The sequence below is a fragment of the Sus scrofa genome, chromosome 10 (genome assembly GCF_000003025.6).
Source record: "Sus scrofa isolate TJ Tabasco breed Duroc chromosome 10, Sscrofa11.1, whole genome shotgun sequence".
NCBI classification, from domain to species: Eukaryota; Metazoa; Chordata; class Mammalia; order Artiodactyla; family Suidae; genus Sus; species Sus scrofa.
In genome coordinates, this window is record NC_010452.4 from 17,332,320 (window position 1) to 17,356,027 (window position 23,708).

Consider the following 23,708-nt stretch of genomic DNA (forward strand, 5'->3'; position numbering starts at 1 on the left):
AGAGAATGCAGATAGGCACAAGGATATGTGGTGAGCACCAAAGGTGTCTGCAAAATTCTTGAACTAAAGATCGATAAATCCACTTAGATGCTGAAGAAATAAAGCACTTTTCCACTTAGATATTGCATAGAGATATCAAACCTAACCTGTCCCAAACCAAACTCCTAACCTTACCCTCAAACCTGCTCCATCAGTAGCCTTCCCCATGTCACCTGAGAGCAACCTTATCCTTCTGGTTGATCAGGTCAAACTCTGGAATCACCCCAACTGCTTTTTCTCTTATAACTTTCACTCAATCCATCAGTAAACCCTATTGGCTCTATCTTCAAGATACACAAAGGGAGTTCCCTTCGTGGCTCAGCAGTTAGCAAACCCAACTAGGAACCATGAGGGCACAGATTCGATCCCTGGCCTTGCTCAGCAGGTTAAGGATCCAGTATTGCCATGAGCTGTGGTGTAGGTCGAAGATGCGGCTCAGATCCAATGTTTCTGCTGCTCGATTCAACCCCTAGCCACAGGTGCAGCCCTTAAAAAAATGTTTTTAAATGTTTTGCATGATCCTTCTAGCTAGGTATTTTTATCTTGTATCATCCGCCAGTTTGGGAGAATCCGGAAAGGACTCAGAGGCACCACGGGTGGGTTCTAGATGAGAAAAGTCTGGGTCTCTAGAGGATCATGTGAAGCAGAGCATACCCCTCCCCCCAATTCAACCCATGCTGGACCATAAAATGAGTAAAGAATACATTTTATTGTGTTAACTCGCTGAGATTTTGAGGATTGTTGTAGCACTGAAGTCAGACCAACTTAGACTATTGCTGTAGATGAAAAGAAAAATAGAAAAAAAAACAGAGTTAGTAAAAAGGAAAAGTTGCATGGTGGAATTACATATAACTACATTAATAATGACAAAACGTTTAATCACTTACTCCTATATTAAAAGATAGTAATTCTAAGGCCACACCTGCGGCATATGGAAGTTCCCAGGTGAGGGGTCGAATGGGAGCTGCAGCTGCCGGCCTACACCACAGCCACAGCAATGCCAGTTCCAAGACTCATCTGTGACCTACACCACAGCTCACGGCAACACCAGACCCTTAACCCACTGAACGGGGCCAAGGATCAAACACACATCCTCTTGCTCGTGGATACTTGTCGGGTTTGTTACCACTGAGCCACAAAGGGAACTCCCCAAAACTTGCATTTTTAAGTGAAAACCAGGTATATATAGTTTAAGAGAAAGATCTCCAAGAACTATTTGACTTCAAAAGAATGTTCAGCAAGTTTGCTGAATTTAAAGGTCAATATACAGTAAATTAAAATGTCTATGTACATCAGTAAATGCTAACCAGAATATACAGTTGGCCCTTGAGCAGCCCTTCAGGCCACTGAAAACCCACATATAACTTATAGTTGGCCCTCCATACATGCAGTTCCTCCATATCTGCCATTCCACATCTGCAGATGCAACCAACCACAGATTGGGCAGCACTGTAGGAGTCAGTCCAAAAAAAATCCATTTATAAGCACACCCACACAGTTACATGTTGAATTTCTGAAGCAGTGCACACACAGATGAAGAAGGCGCAGGTCAGGTCCAAGGTTTAGGTTAGGGGTTGGATCCAAGAGGAGGAAAATCTGAGTGCTTATAGGCTATTGGTGAGAGAGCAGTCAGATGATCAGCCATGCGACTGGGCTGATCCAGGAAGGAAGAGAGGCTGGAAAGGAACAACTGTAGCAGGAAAGCAGTGAGGAATCAGGGGACTGGACGTTTCCATGAGGTCAAGGTGAGAGGATGCGAAAGACGGGAGAGGTTGGAGCCAGGGAGCAAACTGCTGGAGTGGCACTACTTTGGGCCAAGGTACTTATTTCTAGTGGTAACATTTTGTATCTTTGAGAAAGCTTGTTGCCTCCAATTCTCCTAAAATAATCCACCAAGTATTTGAGGCTAACTACAGAAGGATGGTCAGATCAGTAAGATTCTGTGTCCTGTTCAACTGAATTGTAGCAATGCATAGTTGATAACTTGGTATTCAGTTCCGTATTGACCAGAGGCAAATTTGGGTGCTAACTGATTAAGCCCTAAGAAACAGACAGACAGGGGTGGTCACTAGGAACTGAGTCTCTAGTCTAGGGCTCTAGGTTACTATAACGCCCAAGCTGTGCCGAGAATGGCTCAGGAACAAGCTTGGGCAGAATTTTACAGGTAAAACGACGGATTCACCACCATCAAACACTAATAAGAATGAAGCAAGTCTTGGGAATGTGATCCAGCTGTGAATGTGACAACGCATCCCAAACTAGAATGAGGTGCTAAGGAAGCGACCCAGAGGAAACTGAGGGATGTAAATCTCTACCACGATGCAGAAAGTTCAGGAGAGGTATTATGGGGGCAGGGGGGATTAGGGCTAGTCAAGATTTGCTCTAATCAGATATGGTAAAAGACACACCCTCATGGAGAGGACTGTCATGAAGGAGGAAGTTTATTTTATTTATTTATTTATTTATTTATTTATTTATTTATTTATTTTGTCTTTTTGCCATTTCTAGGGCTGCTCCCGCGGCATGTGGAGGTTCCCAGGCTAGGGGTCGAATCGGAGCTGTAGCCCCCGGCCTATGCCAGAGCTACAGCACACAGGATCCGAGCCGCATCTGCAACCTACACCACAGCTCACGGCAACGCCGGATCGTTAACCCACTGAGCAAGTGCAGGGACCGAACCCGCAACCTCGTGGTTCCTAGTCGGATTCGTTAACCACTGAGCCACGACGGGAACTCCAGGAGGAAGTTTATTATAAATACCAATCCCCAAAAGCAAGAGGCACAGCCTAGCGTGAAGGAACTCGCAGGGGAGCATGAGGCTCTGTCAGAAGACAGGGGGGGTGAAGGGAAAACAGAGGCGAGAGCCTTTATTGGGTTCTCTGTGGGAAGGAATGGATGAGATGAGCTAAGCGGCTTTAGGACTGGCGGTTTTGAACAACTGCCATGGGCTCTGGGCATTAAGTACTGTCCCTAGTTGTCTGGTACCTGGTCTTGGGATGATTAGGGCAGGGAGATAGTGGCCCGGGGTTTGTAACCCCCAAAGGAGCTGGCTGGGATTAGGGACCCCGGACTGGTTGGTTTGCATATGAAAAGCATTCCTGGGAGCATTTATTACACTCTATAGGAATTAACACTGGGAGGGGGAGTCCCAGTAAGCTAGGCCCCAGATATTAAAGCATCACATGACAGGAAGCAATATAAGCTAATATAATGGGCTACCTGGAGTGACCACGCAGGATTGAAATCACATGTGTCTAATGGATCAGCAGGGAGGTCTCTCCTACTTAATTCCAAAAGTGGACCCCCCAGAGTGGAGAACTTACAAATTGCAGGGAGAAGGTACAAAACCTAGTAACATTCTTAAATCTCTCATGTTTAACTACTATTATATCTCAGATTAATGAACTTTCATAAAAAATAAACCAAACTATGATCCATGAGGTTGTGGCTTCAATCCATGGCCTTGCTCAGTGGGTTAAGGATCCGGCATTGCCATGAGCTGTGGTGTAGGTCACAGATGTGGCTCAGGTCTGACGATGCTGTGGCTGCGTTATAGGCCAGTGGCTGTAGCTCTGATTCGACCCCTAGCCTAGGAACTTCCATATGCCACAGGTACAGCCCTAAAAATCAATCAATCAAACAATCATCAAACCATACTTATACAGGCAAGGATTTTTGTCCCATATTCTCAATGAAATAAATAAAACATCAAAGATAAACCTGGGAAGTACGAGTCATGCAATTTATCCTTCTTGACACTAGATGGCACTGTAGCTCATTGCTTTGTGAGTGTCAAAAGATGCCTGCTCAGAGTTCAATTAAGATCTTTTTTATTTGAATAAAACCCATGGCTTTGCCCCTCCTTTTTATTTTATTTTATTTATTTTATTTTTTGATTTTTAGAGCCGCACCCGTAGCACATGGAAGTTCCCAGACTAGGTGTCTAATCGGAGCTACAGCTGCTGGCCTACACCACAGCTCATGGAACCCTGGATCCTTAACCCACTGAGCGAGGCCAGGGATCGAACTGCAACCTCAGGGTTCCTGGTTGGATTCGTTTCCACTGCACCATGATGGGAAATCCCTGCAACTCGTTTTTAATATTTCAAGAATCCGATGGCTTTCAGAAGATATGATCAAACACGCTGCACTTTCCAAAGCGCCTAGAATCTAGAGCTCTCTGCCCACATTTCTGAAACCGTGTAGAAGATTGTGTGTGTGCCCACAGGTGAGCATTTTCCTGTGGGAGGGTCCTTAGCTCTCATTAGAATTTAGAGTTCTCTATAACCCTCTGCTCATGCCAAGAAAGAAGTCAAGCACCACTGCTCCAATCCCTACTTAGTCACGCATGGGTTCATCTCCATGATTTCTAAAAACTAATTAAGGTAGAAATAAAACAGCTTTTCAGATTCCACTTTCTGATACTTTAAAACGTTTTCCTTGGGAGTTCCCACTGTGGCTCAGCAGTAACGAACCTGACTAGTATCCACGAGGATGCGGTTCGAACTCCTGCCTTGCTCAGTGGGTTAAGGATCTGGTGCTGCTGTGAGCTGGTGCTGTAGGTCACAGATGTGGCTCAGATCTGGTGTGCTGTGGCTCTGGCGTAGGCCAGCAGCTGCAGCTCCAATTCGACTCCTAGCCTGGGAACTTCTGTATGCCCCAGGTGCGGTCCTAAAAAGACAAAAGTTTTCCTCTCAATATGTGAGAATAGGACAACTTTTTTTTTTTTTTTTTTTTTTTTTTTTTTTATGACCAGAGGTGAATGGTAGTGAGTTCTAGCCGGCCTGGAAAGCCAGACAGAATGCTTGCAAAGTCAGGGCAGAGATCTGGACACTGAGTAAAGGCACACTGTCAAGAATCTGTTACTTGTTATGAATAGACACAGAGATGAGAAGCAAGAAAATAGATCAGACACTGAGGCCACCTGCCTGAGACCAAGATCCTAAGTGAAATCTCCATCAAAAAAGCATGATGGACAATGCCTTTCAGAAAAATGGGCAACGAATGATGGAGAAGGCAGCCATATAACCATTTGTAAAACAGGATCTGGTATGCAAAGGTGTGAGTTTATCAGTAACGGATTTTAGCTTTCCTCTCAAGCCCCTATTTTCACATGGTAGCAGAAAAAAATCTTGACAGTTTGAAGAAATACATCTCTTTTAAAATTCATTGAGTGGAGAGTTCCCACGGTGGCTCAGCAGTAACAAACCTGACGAGTATCCATGAGGATGTGTGTCTGATCCCTTTGCTCACTCAGTGGGTTAAGGCTCCGGTGTTGCTATGAGCTGTGGTGTAGGTCACAGACGCAGCTGGGATCCTGCGTTGCTGTGGCTGTGGTGTAGGCTGGCATCTACAGTTCCTATTTGACCCCTAACCTGGGAACTCCCATATGCTGCGGGTGCAGCCCTAAAAAGACAAAAAAAGATTAAAAAAAAAAAAAAAGTCGTTGAGTTGGAGGTAAATATTGTAAGCTCAATGGGGCGTACGTCTCTAGTCCCGGCATCAGCTGGGTGGGCACCCTATCCGTGCTGGGCTGTGCACTGGTGTCGGCTGCTGGTAGAAGCCATCATCTGCTCTCTGGGCATGAGCTACGGGTGACTGCAGCTCCCAGGAGCTTATGACGACTTCTGCTTCTCACCCCGTCTCAACTCAGAGCTGCTGCTGGGCTTCTAACACTCAGCCACATCTTCCAGCTGGTCCTCCAGGGAGATCTGCAGCTTCTCAGTTCTAATCATAATAATTCTGTGGTTTAATTCCCCGGTACATAATAAGCATCCAACAAACATGTGTTGATTAAATAACACCAGGGAACCTTTGCTTTGCCCTTCCGCCATCCACCAGTCCCTTCCAACATTCTCTCTGCTACCAGCCATGACAGCAGGGCCTTACCCACTCACCTTATCAATATATGGTTCCAAAAGAATGTATATATGTATGTGTGACTGGGTTACTTTGCTGTACAGCAGGAACTTGACAGAACACTATAAACCCACTATAATGGAAAAAATAAAAATCATAAAAAATAAATAAATAAATAAAACTGTTGCCCACCTGATCCTCAGGGCAGAGCCTCCTTGCCTGCCTGCTTGCATCTCTCATAGCATCTTAATAAATCTGTTCTTGCTTAAAATGTACATATATATATATATATAGTTCCTATCAAAGTGAAGAGAACTTATGGTTCCAACTGTTAAGAAAGTGAAAGTTTTCCACTTCATTACTACTAGGTTTATTTTGAGAGCTGAAGGAACCCTATACAGTAGGTACTGTTGCTATTTTATAGATAAGAAAATTGAGGCTTCAAAAGTTTAAGTAACTAGGAGTCCCTGGAGTTAGTTCAGTAACTAGGAGTTAGGAGTTGTGGTGCATTGGAAACAAATCTGACTAGTATCCATGAGAATGTGGGTTCAATCCCTGGCCTCGATCCGTGGGTTAAGGACCCGGTGTTGCCGTGAGCTGCAGCGTAGGTCGCAGATGCAGCTCGGATCTGGCGTTGCTGTGACTGTGGTGTAGGCTGTCAGCTGCAGCTCCGATTCAACCCCCGACCTGGGAACTTCCATATGCCATGGGTGGGGCCCTAAAAAGAAAAAAAAGAAAAAAAAATTGTTTAAATAACTGCCCCAGGATCACAAAGCTAAGTGATAAAGTGATAAAGATAAGATTTAAACCTAAGCTCATGTGTCTTGGAAGCTGGAGCTCTTAACCCTTCTCCACGGAACTGTTATTTTTGTGTTTGCTGTTTCTTGCAGGTACAATGAAAACGGCTATGTGGAAGATGTGGAAGTAAATTTCATAGTGTGGGAAATACACGGCAGGGATGACTACAGCTTTAATACCACGATGAAGAAGGTGCGTCATTTTGGAGTTAAATAGGATTTGGCATGCAATGAGACATTTTGATTTCCATTTTAAATCTATATATGAATTATCTAAGGAGAGCAGAACCAGTCAGCTGTGGGTAGGAAAAAACAAACCATATTACTTCTATCTTACATGCTATGGCTACTAAGATTCATTTATGAAGAAAGAAATCATTGCCCTATAAAACAGGCTTAAAGAGGTCAGAAAAGGGAATGTTTGTAGTAGGATGATGCAATTACTCGTGAATATCTTACCTTCTCTCCCCATGGTATGTCCCCTTCTTTATGGGTTTGCCTTTGGCTTTTGGACATTCATCACATTCGTGCTAAATCACATGGACACTCTCTCGGTTTCCTCTCACTTGACTTCTTTGCATCATCTGACCCACTGACCTTGGCTCTCCTGGTTCCCCCATCCTCCACGACTGGTTTGTCTCCGTCTCCATGATGAATCCCCCTTATTCTGCCCATTCACTTGGCAGAGCCATGGCAGATGGGCCTTCCCACCCCCAATCGCCACACTTCACTTCCACCCCGCCCCCCACACGAGGCTTTCTGCCTTGGAGGGCCGCCCAGCAGGATGGAAGCTCTCCAGAAGTGACCAGCAGTGATTCTTGAGATTCTCCAGAGATCTCAAACAGAACCAGGTCTGGGACTCCTTCCCAAATAACTCTCTCATCTATCAGAGACCTTAATTCTCCAAGAAGCATAACCCACCCGGTTGGCAACCAAGAGATGTGCAATCCACCTGTAGCCCCTCCACACTACTGCAGCTGTGAGCAGGCAAATGCATCCCACCACACTCCCCCTACCTGTCTAGCACCTGGTAGGTAATTCCTTCTGGTCTGCGTTCTTCCCATAGTCACATCCCTAAACTGTTCCATCCTTAATGCGTTGGCTCAGACTTGCATTACTCTTCACCATCTCAAACCCTTCCAATATACCTTAAGATTAAATCCATCCTTCTCTCTCTCCTTCTATTTTTTTTTTTTTTTTTTTTTTTTTTTTTTTGCTCTTTAGGGCTGCACCCACGGCATATAGAGGTTCCCAGGCTAGGGTTGAATCAGAGATGTAGCCGCCAGCCTCTGCCACAGCCACAGCAACACGGGATCTAAGCCGTGTCTGCAACCTACATCACAGCTCACGGCAATGCTGGATCTTTAACCCACTGAGCGAGGCCAGGGATTGAACCTGGAACTTCATGTTTACTAGTCGGAGTCGTTTGCACTGCTCCACAATGGGAATTCTGCACTCTCTCTCTCTCTCTTTTTTTTTTTTTTTAATAGCTGCATCCATGGCATATAGAAGTTCCTAGGCCAGGGACTGAATCTGAGCTGCAGCTTTAACCTACACCACAGCTGCAGTAACATTGGATCCTTTAACCCACTGCACCAGACTGGGGATCAAACCTGTGCCTCCACAGTGACCTGAGCCGCTGCAGTCAGATCCTTAATCCACTATGCCACAGTGGGAGCTCTGCCCTAGATCCTTCTTCAATATATACTCCTCAGAGAATATAATCTTCCCCATTTTTTCTGGCAAACCAAAGGTACTCTTTCTTTTACCCCATAGATTTAAGAATGAGCTGTGAGGTTTATGCTCTTCCTAATCTGCAGCATCATTTCCAGATCATCCTCTTCTCACCCCAAGTAAAAGACCATTTGTTTGAGGCTCCTGTCATCCAATTGCCAGATACCCCTACCTGTTGCTCCCATACACTCTGTAACTGGATGATTTCTCCCTCTGCCCTGTAAACAATCACAGTTGACTTCAGAATTCTACCAGCCATCATGTAGATGGGAAGACGCTTTCTAAAAGAGGCCACATTTCCCAGTCTCATTTGCAGCTAAGTGGGGCCACATGACTGAATCTTTTCACTGGAGTGGGAGGAGAAGTTCTCTGTGTCCAGGATGAGGTGCTTAAGAACTTTACAAAGAGTTCCCTGGTGGCTCAGCTGGTTAAGGATCTGGCATTGTCACTGCTGTGGTTCTGGTTACTGCTGCAGCACAGGTTCCATTCCTGGCCTAGGAACTTCCATGGGCTATAGGCGTGGCCAAAAAAAAAAAAAAAAAAAAAAGGCACTTCACCTGAACATCCATGCTTCCCATCTTCCTTCACATGTCATGCAATATTTTACAGCAACAATTAAAGATAGAGTAGATGAGAGCTGGATGAAAGCTTTAGGGGTCTTAAAAAAAAGCCACTAGATTAAAAAGTCTGAGTTTTTAACACATTTCACCGAGGAGAGTCCTCCATAAGAGCCATTTAGCCAGGAACATATTCATTGGACTACGAGAGATCAAGAATTAAACTTTTAGGAGTTCCCGTCGTGGTGCAGTGGTTAAAGAATCCGACTAGGAACCATGAGGTTGCGGGTTCGGTCCCTGGCCTTGCTCAGTGGGTTGAGGATCCGGCGTTGCCGTGAGCTGTGGTGTAGGTTGCAGACGCGGCTCGGATCCCGCGTTGCTGTGGCTCTGGCGTAGGCCGGTGGCTACAGCTCCGACTCAGCCCCTAGCCTGGGAACCTCCACATGCTGCGGGAGCGGCCCAAGAAATAGCAACAACAACAACAACAACAACAACAACAACAAAAAAAAAGAATTAAACTTTTAGGATTTCTCGTTGCAGCTCAGCAGGTTAAGAACCCGATTAGTATCCATGAGAATGCGGGTTTGATCCCTGGCCTTCCTCAGTGGGTTAAGGATCTGGCATTGCTGTGAGCTATGGTGTAGGCTGGCAGCTGCAGCTCTGATTTGACCCCTAGCCTGGGAACTTCCATATGCAGGTCTGGCCCTAAAAAGACAAAAACAACAACAAAATCAATGTATCAAATCTATGAATTCATAATAATTTTTAAGGTCACCTTTGTAGAATGATAGGAAACCAATTCCTTATTTTGAAAACTGATAAAGAGAAAGACAGTAATATTTACCCTATTTTCTTCACATGAACTATACCAAGTGGTAACCAAATAATAGATGAGGGAAAGGATCGCTTTATAAAATTATTTCAGCTGACAAATTAAAAAAATAAAATTGGAATATCTCCAATTTATAACCCAAAAATAGAGGTTATTTACAGACAAACTTTTTTTTTTTTTTTTTTTTTTTTTTTTTTTGAGGGCTGCACCCATGGCATATGGAAGTTCCCAGGCTAAGAGTCAAATCAGAGCTACAGCTGCTGGGCTACACCACAGCCAGAGCAACTTGGGATCCAAACCTCATCTGCAATCTACACTACAGCTCACGGCAACGCCGGATCCTTAACCACTGAGCCAGGCCAGAGATCGAACCTGCATCTTCATGGATCTTAGTTGGGTTTGTAAACCACTAAGCCACAAAGGGAACTCCCAACAGACAAATTTATATCAACAAATTTGGCAAGGGACAAATGGATAAAATGGACAAATGCCTTTAAAAAATACACCAAAACTTCTTGTATTAAAAAAAAAATAGGGGAGTTCCCATTGTGGTGCAGCAGAAATGAATCCAATGAGGAACCATGAGGATGCGGGTTCGATTCCTGGCCTTGCTCAGTGGGTTAAGGATCCGGTGTTGCCGTGAGCTGTGGTGTAGGTCGCAGATACGGCTTGGATCTGGCATGGTTGTGGCTGTGGTGTAGGCCGACAGCTGTAGCTCCGATTAGACCCCTAGCCCAGGAACCTCCATGTGCCATGAGTGCAGCCCTAAAAAGACAAAAATAAATAAATAAATAAATAAAATAGGGAACTCTAATCCCAAATCGCTTTCCTGATGAAAGGAAAACAGCAAATATTTAAGAAAAATTTTACTTCAGCCTTTTAAAAACTCTTGCAGAGTATTAGGGTAGGAGAAAACACCTTTAACTCCTTTTGTGAATCCAGGAGGACTTGATGGGACCCTAAAAGAGAATTACGAGCCAGTTTCACTCATGACCACAGCTACACAACACATAAACAAAAACTAGCAAATCGAATACAGCGATTTATTAAAAAAATAATACATGTAGACCAAGTTTGGCTTATTTCATAAATGAAGTGTTGGGGAATATCATTTGAAAATCAACACAATCCACTATATTAACAGAATAAAGAAGAAAAGGCATAATAAGATTGTTATGATCATTGATGAAAAGTCATTTGATTAAAAATTTATCATCCAGGAGTTCCTGTCATGGCTCAGCGGTAACGAACCCAACTAGTATTCATGAGCACGAGAGTTTGATCCCTGGCCTCACCCAGTTGCAGCTGCAGCTTCGATTTGACCTCTAGCCTGGGAATTTCCATATGCCGTGGGTGCAGCCCTAAAAAGGCAAAGAAAAAAACAGCATCCATATGTAAATTTTTTTTTTTTTTTTTTTTTTTGTCTTTTTGCCATTTCTTGGGCCGCTCCCGCAGCATATGGAGATTCCCAGGCAAGGGGTCAAATCGGAGCTGAAACCTACACCACAGCTCACGGCAATGCCGGATCCTTAACCCCATGAGCAAGGCCAGGGATCGAACCCACAACCTCATTGTTCCTATTTGGATTTGTTAACCACTGTGCCACGACAGGAACTCCATATTTTTTTTTTAATTTTTTTTGTCTTTTTGCCATTTCTAGGGCTGCTCCGGCGGCATATGGAGGTTCCCAGGTTAGGGGTCTAATCGGAGCTGTAGCCACCAGCCTACGTCAGAGCCACAGCAACGCAAGATCCCAGCCGCGTCTGCAACCTACACCACAGCTCACGGCAATGCTGGATCCTTAACCCACTGAGCAAGGCCAGGGATCGAACCCGCAACCTCATGGTTCCTAGTCGGAACCATGGTTCCTAGTCGGATTCGTTAACCACTGAGCCACGACGGGAACTCCTGAAACAATTAAACTTACTGAGTGAGCTTAAGGGAGTTCCCCAGTGGCTCTAAGGATCTAGAGTTGTCACTGCTGTGGCTCGAGTCTGATACCTGGCCCGGGGAACTTCTGCATGCCGCAGGCACAGCCGAAAAAGAAAAGCAGGAAGGGAGGAAGGAAAGGAGGAAGGAGGGAAGGGAGAGAGAGAGAGAGAGAGACAGACAGACAGACAGACAGACAGACAGACAGAAAGAAAGAAAGAAAGAGAAATCTTAAAAAAAATAAGTGAGTTTAAGAAAGTCTCTCTGGAAATAAAAGTTCTCTGTATAATGTCAATATACAAAAGTCAATTGTTTTTCTGTATATCAGCAAACATTTAAATAATAAAAAATAGATATAAAATTTTCAATGTCACTCAAATATATTAAATACTCAGAAATAACTTGATATACAAAACATATAATCTATATATATGTGTGTGTGTGTTTTATATATATATATATATATATATATATATATATATATATAAAATCTTTTGACAGAGTGGCTGTTTGAATGAAGCTCAGACATGGAAGTCAATGACAAAGCTTAACAAGCACCTCCCATTAGAAGAAGCCTGGGGACCGGAGGTAAGAAAAGCATTACCTTGCAAATTGTTTATTTATAATAATTAATTTGGCATTTTAGTATTAACAAATGCCTGACGGAAACACTTTGGATTTAAATTTGATTTTGTAAATCAAATCCAATTTTTCTATTGGATTCCACTATGATTTCTAAAATGCTTCATCTTAATCCTGTTTGATCTTCCATTGCTCCTGTATTACTAACAATTTTGTTTTCATTTTCTCTGCTAAAAGTCTATGTGGATGGAGATTGTTACATATCTGACAAACATGGTAAAGCACTGGGAGTGAGTCTTTCTAAAGCATGCCTGAATTTGGAGTTCCCATTATGGCTCAGCAGCTTTAAGAACCCGACTAGCACCCCTGAGGATATGGGTCCAATCCCTGGCCTGGCTCAGTGGGTTAAGGATCCAGCGTTGCCAAAAGCGGCAGCATGGGTCACAGACGCAGCTGGGATCTGGCGTTCCTGTGGCTGTGGTGTAGGCCGGCAACTGCAGCTCCAGTTCGACCCCTAGCCTGGGAACCTCCATATGCTGCAGGTGCAGCCCTAAAAAGACAAAAAACACCAGAAAAGAAAGAAGAAAAAGAATGCCTGAATTTTCAGTTCTTGTATAAGAAAAAGATTGTTTCTGAATGCCAGTGATCAATCCTACACTGTTTCAATTTTTTCGATCCAATGTTGAAGGAAACTTTGTTATTTGGTAAATTAAGTCACATCTCGTGAATAAAAAGTGACGCGTAAGGTGTCTCAGCCTGTAAACTGTAAACCCTACAACAGAGAGCTATTTGACTTCTGTATCAGAAGCTGTACATGTCAGGACAGGGATATATACGAATGACATGCGTTATCCTTTATGCTCCCCACAGCAAGCCCGTCCATTTTCCATCCACCGCCCCAGGCTTCCCAGCAACATAACCCTGGGAGCTTTACGCCAAAGATCCTTTGAACAATCCTTCCACCCCAATGTAACCTTCAACCCGTTGATGAGAGCCCCCTCGACCCAGCCCCTGCTTGTCTTTTACTTCTTCCCCCAGCATCAACTCCACAGTCAAGAATCAAAGCACTCTATTCATAAGCGCCCTCAACTCCTTTGCCCAGCCTCACTTCTTTCTATGCAGGCAGCCAAAGCACGACTCTGGTTAAATTCAACTGTCCACCTTAGCCCTTAACTGTGTTCAGAGAAAAACACCCCTGCTGACTAGTTTTGCTTTCATCTCATGATTAAAACGGTCCTGTAATACTGGCCAACAAACATGACTGTGTTTCTCTAGTTCATTCCCTCCCCCCTTCCCCCCCCCCCCCCCCGCTGCCTCATAGCTATTGCATGATTTCTCCTCGCTCCTAAAATCTCCAACACCTCTTCCCCCAACCTCATTCTTTTCTTTTCTTTCTTTCTTTTTTTTTTTTTAAGGGCTGCACCTGCAGTATATGGAAGTTCCCAGGCTAGGGGTTGAATTGGAGCTGCAGCTGCTGGCCTACACCAGAGCCACAGCAAGGCGGGATGTGAGCCACATCTTTGTCCTACACTGCAACTCATGGCAATGCCAGATCCTTAACCCACTGAGCAAGGCCAGGGATTGAATCCACATCCTCATGGATACTAGTTGGGCTTGTTACTGCTGAGCCACAGCAGAAACCTCCTCAAATTTTAGAATCACCTAGAGGACTTGTTAAAACAGATCTCTGGGCCCCACCTCCAAAATTTCTGATTCAGCAGATCTGGGGCAAAGCCCCCAGATTTGCATTTCTAACAAATTCCCAGGTAATGCTGATACAGCAAATCTGGAGACCACATTTAAGAAATACTTAGGAGTTCCCGTCGTGGCGCAGTGGTCAACGAATCCGACTAGGAGCCATGAGGTTGCGAGTTTGATCCCTGGTCTTGCTCAGTGGGTCAAGGATCCCATGTTGCCGTGAGCTGTGGTGTAGGTTGCAGACTCGGCTCGGATCCCTGGTTGCTGTGGCTGTGGCGTAGGCCCGTGGCTACAGCTCCAATTCGACCTCTAGCCTGGGAACCTCCATATGCTTCTGGAAGCGGCCCTAGGAAAGGCAAAAAGACAGAAAAAAAAAAAAAAAAAAGAAAGAAAGAAAGAAAGAAAGAAATACTTAAATAATGGCTTACATTCTAGAGAGATTCTGGAGTGCCCACACCAGGCCATTGGTGTTCAATCTACCATATGAGAAACAAAGAGCTCATCACTAAAAGGGTAAATTTAAGTCTGGAGTCTGAATATAATAGAAGGTAGGTACCTGCAAAGATTAGTTATGTCCTAGTGAGTAAGGCTGTCCTTAGTGAAGGATGTCTTTGCATATTTATTCAACACGGCAGTGGAGGTGCTCCCTTCCTGAAACATGTACTTGAAATGAAATAGCCTTCCCACTCCTAGAACTGCCCTGATGGCTACATTGTCCTTCTCATTCTACAAGGCTGAATGACACCTGTATAAAATCTGAGAAGTAGCTCTATAGGCTGTAAATTCTCAAGAGAAAACCTGAAGGACTCCTCACAAAAGGGGCATTTCCACAGGTTCTTCCAAGTTAATGTTGGAGTTTGAGAAGGAAAGGGACAATGTGGGTAATGAATGGCTGGCTACATGTTTATATACTCCCGATTCGAGCTGAGTTCTGGACATGACCGACATAGTACTCTGAGAACTCCTTGGCGAGAAATGAAGTGTACTTCATGAAGCCAGGGCAGATGTGTTTTCTTAGGGACTGTATAACTTGGTCAAATGGTCTTTCAACTCAAAAAGAAAGGAGAAAAAATAATGATGGAAAAATCATTGCTAAATCTGCTAATCTATCAGGAAATATGAGGGATGACACAAACTAGAAGCAACAATCAGTGGGAATCATCAGTCCTATTAGGAAATAGGTAGAAATTTGGAAACAATATATTTCCAGGTGTCCATCTACAAAAAGTACATATAATGATAGAAGATGAATATGTCCTTAGCAGCAATGCATTGTGATGATATGTGTCCAAGATAAGTATATGAAAATATAATTGTGTTCATTAGATTGATCTTAAGGTTTTGTCTTTGTTTACTCTTCAGAACTATAAACACTGCTTTTCTTATGCTATTGGAAAACCAGGAGACTTAAATCAACCATATGAGATTATCAACAAGTCAAACCATAACCATTTAGTCTGGCCCTTGGACCATTCTGGAATGTATGTGTTTCGTGTGAAGATTCTGGATCCAAATTATAGGTGAATATAAATGTTTCATGTAATAGGTTCAGCATTAGTTTATAAAAATTAAATATTTATTTTCTGGATTTGATATTACCCAGATATCTAACTATGGGCATACCTCATTTTGTTATATTTCACTTTATTGTGCCTCAAAAATAAGGTGTTTTTCACAAATTGAAGTTTTGTAGCAACCCTTGGTAGAGCAAGTTTATCAAGTGTCATTCTTCCAACATCGTTTGCTCACTTCATATCTCTGTGTTACATTTTGGTAATTCTTATAATATTTCAAACCCTCCACTAGCAAAAAGATTATGATTCATTGAAGGCTCTGATGATGGTTAGCATTTTTTAGCAATAAAGTTTTCTTTTCTTTTTTTTTAGGGCTATACCTGCGGCATATGGAGGTTCTCAGTCTAGGGGTCAAGTCAGAGCTAGAGCTGCTGGCCTACACTGCAGCTCACAACACGGGATCTTAACCCACTGAGCGAGGCCAGGGATCGAACCCAGTCCTCATGGATGCTATTCAGATTCGTTTCTGCTGAGTCATGACGGGAACTCCGAAATAAAGTATTTTTTAGTTAAGGTATGTACGTTTTTTAGACACAATGCTATTGTACCTTTATAAAAGGAAAATAAATTGCAGATAAATGAGAAGAGCAGAATTAATAAGACAAGGATCAAAGGAAACCCTAGTGGCAGTAAGAATAGAAAGAAAGGAAAAAGTCTAATAAGTATTTGTCAGGAAAAGAGATATTATAGGGATCTAATGGGGCAAATGAAGGAAAAGAAGGAATTTCTACAGTTTTAAGTTTTCTAGACTAGGTGATTAAAAATTATGGTTTGTTTTTTCTACGGATAAGGGGGTGGTTTTTCTTTGGGGGAAATAATGAGATAAGCATTCTGACTTGGCATTTGAGAGGACAATGAAATATCAAAGCGAAGATTCCCCTATAGACAGTTAAACATTCTAATCTGGGCCTTGAGTTGAAGGGAACAGCCGATGGTAAAGAATTTTGAAAATACAGATGTGGGCATCTTCTACACTGATTCCATAAGCACATGTAAGTTAACTGACTTACTAGAAGGAAAGAGAAAGGAAAAGAGCTTTTAGGAGATACCCAGAGTGAAGGAACTGAGGGTGATGAGAAAAGGGGCTGAACAGAAAGCTCCCTAAATAAAAGAAAAAAACGAAGGGGAAAAAATATAAATTTCTATACCACCCAAGAAATCTACAGATTCAAAGCAATCCCTATCAAAATTCCAATGACATTTTTCACAGAACTCAAACAAACTATCCTAAAATTTGTATGGAGCTGAAAAAGACCCCTAACATCCAAAGCAATCTTGAGGAAGAAGAACAAAGCTGGAGGCATCATGCTCCCTTATTTCAAACTATATTACAAAGTTGCAGTAAAAAAAAAAAAAACAGTATGGTATTATCATAAACAGACACACAGATCAGTGGAGCAAAATAGAGATCTCCAGAAATAAATCCATACATATATGGTCACTTAATTTATGACAAAGAGTCCAAGAATATACAGTGGGGAAAGGACAGTCCCGTCAATAAATGGTTTTGGTCAGAGTTCCCTGGTGGCTCAGTAGGTTAAGGATTTGGCATTGCCACTGCTATGGCACAGGTTCTATCCCTGGCCCCAGAACTTCTACATGCTGTGAGTGCAGCCAAGAAAAATGATGCTCAGAAAACCAGACAGCTACATGCAAAAGAATGATACTGGACCACTATCTGACACCATACACAAAAATTAACTCGAAATGGATTAAAGACTTGAACATAAGACCTGAAACCATAAACTCCTAGAGGAAACATGGGTGGTAAGCTCCTTGCTATCAGTCTTTGCAGTGATTTCTTTTTTTTGATTTGACACCAAAAGCAAAGGCAACAAAAGAAAAAATAAATAAGTGGGACTACATCAAACTAAAAAGCTTCTGCAGAGCAAAGGAAACATCAACAAAATGAAAAGGCAACCTACAGAAGGTGAGCAAATATTTAGAAATCATACATCTGATAAAGGGTTAATATCAAAATATTATAAAGAACTCCTATTACTCAACAGCAAAAAAACAATCCAATTTAAAAATGGGCAGAGTAACAAAATGGACATTTTTCCAAAGAAGACATACAGGTGGCCAATGAGTACATGAAAAGGTGCTCAACTTCACTAATCACCAGGGAAATACAATTCAACACCACAATAGGATGTCACCTCAGCCCTGGTGCAATGGCTCTTATCAAAAAGATAAGAGAGAGAAAACCACGATGCACAAAGACACGTGTACTCCGATGTTCATTGCAGCACTATTTGCAATAGCCAAGACATGGAAACAACCTAAATGTCCATCGAGAGAGCAGTGCATCAAGAAGAGGTGGTACATTTACACAATGGAATATGACTCAGCCATTAAAAGGAATGAAATACCGGCATTTTTAGCAACATGGATGGACCTAGAAATTATGATGCTAAGTGAAGTCAGCCATACAATGAGACACCAACATCCAATGCTTTCACTAACATGTGGAATCTGAAAAAAGGACAGATGGAACTTCTTTGCAGAACCGACGCTGACTCACAGACATTGAAAAACTTATGTCTCTGGAGGAGACAGTTTGGGGGGTGGAGGGACATGCTTGGGTTATGGGATGGAAATCCTGTGAAATTGGATTGTTATGATCATTATACAACTACAGATGTGATAAAAAAAAAAAAGATAAGAGATAACAAGCGTTGGCGAGGGTGTGGAGAAAAGGGAATCTTTGTGCACCGTTGGTGGGAATGTAAATTTGTGCAGCCACTATGGAAAACAGGATGGATGTTCCTCAAAATATTAAAAATAGAACTACCATATGACCCAACGATTCCAATTCTGGATATTTATCTAAGGAAAAGTAAAACACTACCTTGAAAGGGTATCTACCCTCATGTTCACTGAAGCATTATTTACAGTAGCCAAGAAATGGAAATACTGTAAGTGTCCATTCATGGATGAATGGACAAAGAAAATGTGCTATATATACAATAGAATACTATCTGGCCATTAACAAGAAGGAATCTTGCCACTTGAGGCAACATTGATGGACCCCGAGAACACTATGTTAGGGAGTCTACTTTGGTTTGAGTCCGAATTTTGCCACTAGTTAACTGTCTTGTTTTAAGCAAATTGCTTGGTCTCTTTGAGCTTTTTGCTGTATCTATAAAATGAGTACTAATACATATGTTAGGAGTTCCCCTTGTGGCTCAGCTGGTTAAGAACTTGACTAGGATCCATGAGGACGTGGGTTGGATCCCTGGCTTCGCTCAGTGGGTTGAGGATCCAGCATTGCCGTGAGCTGTGATGCAGGTGGCAGATGAGGCTCGGATCCCTCGTTGTGGTGGCTGTGGCTCGGGGCCAGCAGCTGCAGCTCCAATTCCTGGGACCTTCGTGGGTCCCCTGGCCTTGGAACGTCCATGTGCCACAGGTGCAGCCCTAACAACAACAAAAAAATTAATAATACATATGTTATAGTATTCCGAGGACTAAATGAAGTACTTGGGTAAAAATCCCTGACTTTGCAGGGCACATAACAAGCACTTGATAAAAGTAAGTTCTTTTCCTCCCTCTTCTCCCACACAAAGTTGGTGATATCATATCATTAATCTTTATTTAATGATACATAATCTTAGAATTTATGTCTCCTTCTAAGCAATATGCTAAATTATGAGAGAAATTCAGTAACTTTAGAAACAGTAACACAGTTCCACATATCAAGCTCCTAACATTCCCAGCTTCCTGATGGACTCAGCCTACATCAGGTGACCATCATGAGCTCTTTGGTGAGAAAAACCTGAATTCCAATCCCAGCTGTGCTCCTTGTAACTGTGTAAACTTTTGCAGGTAGCTTAACCTATCTGAGCTTCAGTTTCTTCATGTAAAAGGAAAGGCTCCGGAGTTCCCACTGCGGCTCAGAAAGTTAAGAACCTGACTAGTATCCATGAGGATGAGGGTTTGATCCCCAGCCTCACTCAGTGGGTTAAGGATCCAGCGTTGCCATGAGCTGTGGTGTAGGTTTCAGACATGGCTCGGATCTGGCATTGCTGTGGCTGTGGTGCAGGCCAACAGCTGCAGCTCTAATTCGACCCCTAGCCTGGGAACCTCCATATGCCGCAGGTGCGGCCCTCAGAAGACAAAAAAAAAAAAAAGGCTGCTATGAGGATTAACTAAGATAATTCACGTAAAGCATTTGCTACATTGCCTGGTACATAGCAAATGTTCAATTAGTATTCATTCATGTTCAATAAGTACTAATGCTTAATAAATATTAACTATTTATTATTTCTGTCAATACTTATTATTGCCAATTATTATTCCTTTCGTTATTGCTGTTGCCCTGGGAACCACTATCAAAATGACGTAAAGCTGTGAGGAGGACAATGAGGTTGCACTGACAAGGTTTGGGGAAACTTGCAGCAAGCAGCCTAAGTCTCACATAGGGAAAAAACCATCACAGCTAGTACGTAGATGCATCTCTTCTCTCCCCTGTCAGAAAATGACACCTTAACTAACACTGTAAATGATTTGGTTGTTACCATAGAGATGTGCACGGAGTCTTCTAATGCACGGTATTTAATCTAATCTTTAATATTATTTTTCTCATTTGCAGCTTCTGTAACCTAACCACTATATTTGCAATAGAGACCTTTGGAATGATTCCCAGGTAATGGCTGGAGCCTAATCAGGCTTTCACGAGGGATACGGTGGCAGCTAAGAAGGAAATGCACCACTCCCCTATTTCCCTAGGGCCCTAATCCTTCTGCCTTCTATGTGACATCCTAAAAAAAAGTATACGCACCCACTATGCTAGGGGTACAGCAGGAAGGAGTTCCTGAGAATTGTGACTGCACCTAGGGTCCCCTTTTGTTCCACCTCCTCAACAGCCCTTGTCTTGCCATCGAAAGTGTCTTTCAGAGTTCCCGTCGTGGCTCAGCAGTAACGAACCCAGGTAGCATCCGTGAGGATGTGGGTTTGATCCCTGGCCAGGCTCAGGGGGTTAAGGATCTGGCATTGCAGTGAGCTGAGGTGTAGGTCACGGACACAGCTCAGATCCTTGGGTTGCTGTGGCTGTGGCTGTGGCTGTGTCCGGCAACTGCATGTCTGATTCGACCCCTAGCCTGGGAACTTCCATAAACCGCAGGTTCGGCCCTAAAAAGCGTGTGTGGAAGGGAGGGTCTTTCAGCTCCATCAGCTAAGGGCAGATGGTAGACAGCAGCCGTGGGACAGTGAGTCAGCCCTCGACTTCTGGCTATCATTCAATGCATCCAGGAAACAGAGCAGCAGAAGTCATTTCCTGGGACTCAGCTTCAGTTTCCCTGGAAGGCAGAGTAAGTGTCTTTAATATGAAACCTGGGACTACAGATGACTGCTTTTCTGTCCTGTACTTTTATTTTTTGGTTTTGGAAAAATTTAAACAAGAGTGCACCGCAAACAATGAAGTTACTTATGACCCTACTTTATTTATTTATTTTTGTCTTTTTAGGGCCACACCCATGGCATATGGAAGTTCCCAGGCCAAGGGTTGAATCAGAGCTGCAGCTTCTGGCCTACACCACAGCCACAGCAACACCAGATCCGAGCTCCGTCTGTGACCTACACCACAGCTCACGGCAACACCAGATCCTTAACCCACTCAGCGACGCCAGGGATTGAACCTGAATCCTCTTACATCCTAGTTGGGTTCATTAACCCCTGAGCCACGAAGGGAACTCTGTCATCCCCAAATTTAAGAAACATCTTTCATTCTAACATATTCTCAAACTCTACATCTTAACAGTCACCAAGATGGATCCCATCTAAACTTCTAAACAGATCTTAGATCTATCCACTTCTGCCCTTTTCTTCAGCCACAAATTAATTAAAACTCTCATAATACTTAGTTATTACCAAAGCCTCCCAACCAGTTTTCTCCCTCCACGCTCATGCCTCCCATTCATCCATTCCTCACACTAAGGTCAGAATCGTTTTTCTAAAATGAGAATTCCTGTAGCCTGTCTCTGAAACCCTCTCTTGCCTTCTGCATAAAATCCTGATTTCATAGTTTGATAAAAGCTGTCTTCCTTACCTCGAACCACCTATGATTCCTCATCACTGACCACTGAGCTTATTACCTAAGCTCCAGTCACAAAGGAACTAGTTTGAGTCCCAGAATGTCTGGGGCTGGTCTTAAGGTTTTCTCCGGCTTCGGCTTCGTGGCCTCTGTAAATGCATCTCCCTTAGCCTAAAACGCCCGCCTTGGTGTCCTCCTCCGCTCCCAGGCCTTTTGATCTAGCTAGTTCATACTAATCCTCCTAATCCGACTCGTAGACAGCTAACGCTCACATACTCAGTTCAAAGGTCACCTTCCCTGCAAGAACTTCCTGATGCCTGGAGCCCAGAGAGAACTTTATACTTCCTTCTTATGTTATATTCATCAGTCACACTGTCTTCCAGCCTGGTCAGCCTCAAACACCAAGAGGTAAATAAACATCTTGAAGATGAACAAGATGTCTTTTTTTCTTTTTCTTTCTTTTTACGGTTCCCTTGCAGGGGTCGAATTGCAGCTGCAGCTGCGGGCCTGCGCCGCAGCCACAGCAACGCCAGATCCTTAACCCACTGAGTTAGGCCAGGGATCAAACCTGAATCCTTACAGAGATTATGTCGGGTTCTTAACCTGCTGAGTCACAACGGGAACTCTAGACAAGAGGTCTTAAACCTCATCAATCATTGCCAGAGAATAGTCGCATAGCAGCTAGCTGTTCAAAAATTATTTGGCTATGTAAATGAACAACCCAGGTGAACCATGACCTTCGTGGCTCTTTTCTCATTTCAGCCCAAGTGCTTACCTGGTTGCCGCTTTCCTCTTTCTCCTGATGCTACTGTTCTTCACTATTCTGGTTTTGAGCTACTTCCATTATATGAGGATTTACAGAGAATATATTTATGTCCCATTTTACAAATCTGAAAGGAAACCGAAGAATAATTAAGAAAAAAAGTTTATTTTCTATGAATATATGTATATAGAGAGTGTGTATATATACTTATATTGAGAGTATGTGTTTGACCAAGAAATACTAAGTATAAGCTCACAGTATCATCAAATTCAAAATCTAAAAAATGTTCAACTGCCCAAGACAGAAATATGTTCATATATAATCTATGTTATTAAACTAATTAATCCTTAATGTATTTGTTTTTATCTTAAGGTAGTCTTTATACTCTTACATGGCTTTTAAAAAATAAAAAAGATTTAAAACCACCGAAATTTGGTTATTACAATCCTTCCTAAGAATGAAAGTAAACTTTTGAAAATATATAAATATGTCAAATATTATATTTTACATAAAACTTTTCATAGGAAACCTTATATGGCTGTAGTTAATTTATTTATAAAAGACTTAATGTGTATGAATTTAAATAGTCTGTGAAAGGAGTTCCCATTGTGGCTCAGTGGTTAATGAACCAGACTTGTATCTATGAGGATGTGGGTTCAATCCCTGGCCTCACTCAGTGGGGGTTAAGGATCTGGCGTTGCCATGAGCTGAGGTGTAGGTCACAGACGCAGCACAGATCCCACATTGCTGTGGCTGTGGTGTAGGCCGGCAGCTGCAGCTCCATCTTGACCCCTAGCCTGAGAACTTCCATATGCAGCAAGTGCAGCCCTAAAAACAAAAAAATAAAAAAACAAATAGTCTCTGAAAGCCATTTCAGGTGTCTCTCTAATGGTAGATTTGCATATGAAATATGCAACTTATTATACTGAGAATAGGAAGCTGATGCTCTAAATCTTAAGTTTTCAGATTTGATTTTGATGCTCAAAATAAGCTTCTTAATTTGTCCAAATGTGATCACAGCTTTCTAAACAACTCATATTTGAATAATCAGGATCCAATTAGAGAAGGAGAACCAGTAGAAGAGGAAATGTGTATGTTTGTGTGTGAGTGTGTGCATGTGTGTGTGTAAAGAGATTTATCGAAAAGAATTGGCTTATGGGGAGGAAAACAGGAGATCCCTGGTGTGCTGACCTTTAGCTGTGCTGGACCCAGCCAGGCTGGAGGCCCCCAGCCCACATTCCTTCCTCCCTCCATGGACGGTATTTAATTTCATAAATTGGCTCCTTTACCCTCACCGCATAAAAATAAATAAA

At 42.8% G+C, this 23,708-nt stretch overlaps 1 protein-coding gene across 1 annotated transcript in view; it reads left to right on the plus strand.

Moving 5' to 3' along the window:
• CATSPERE (catsper channel auxiliary subunit epsilon) overlaps positions 1–22,826 on the plus strand; it is an 86,745-nt gene extending 63,919 nt beyond the window's left edge. The window contains exons 18-22 of the mRNA XM_003130564.4: positions 6,789–6,888; positions 12,249–12,335; positions 15,390–15,547; positions 20,193–20,246; positions 22,395–22,826. Of these exons, the coding sequence (XP_003130612.1) occupies positions 6,789–6,888; positions 12,249–12,335; positions 15,390–15,547; positions 20,193–20,246; positions 22,395–22,548 (553 nt within the window). The 3' untranslated portion in view covers positions 22,549–22,826. The remainder of the gene's footprint in view (positions 1–6,788; positions 6,889–12,248; positions 12,336–15,389; positions 15,548–20,192; positions 20,247–22,394) is intronic.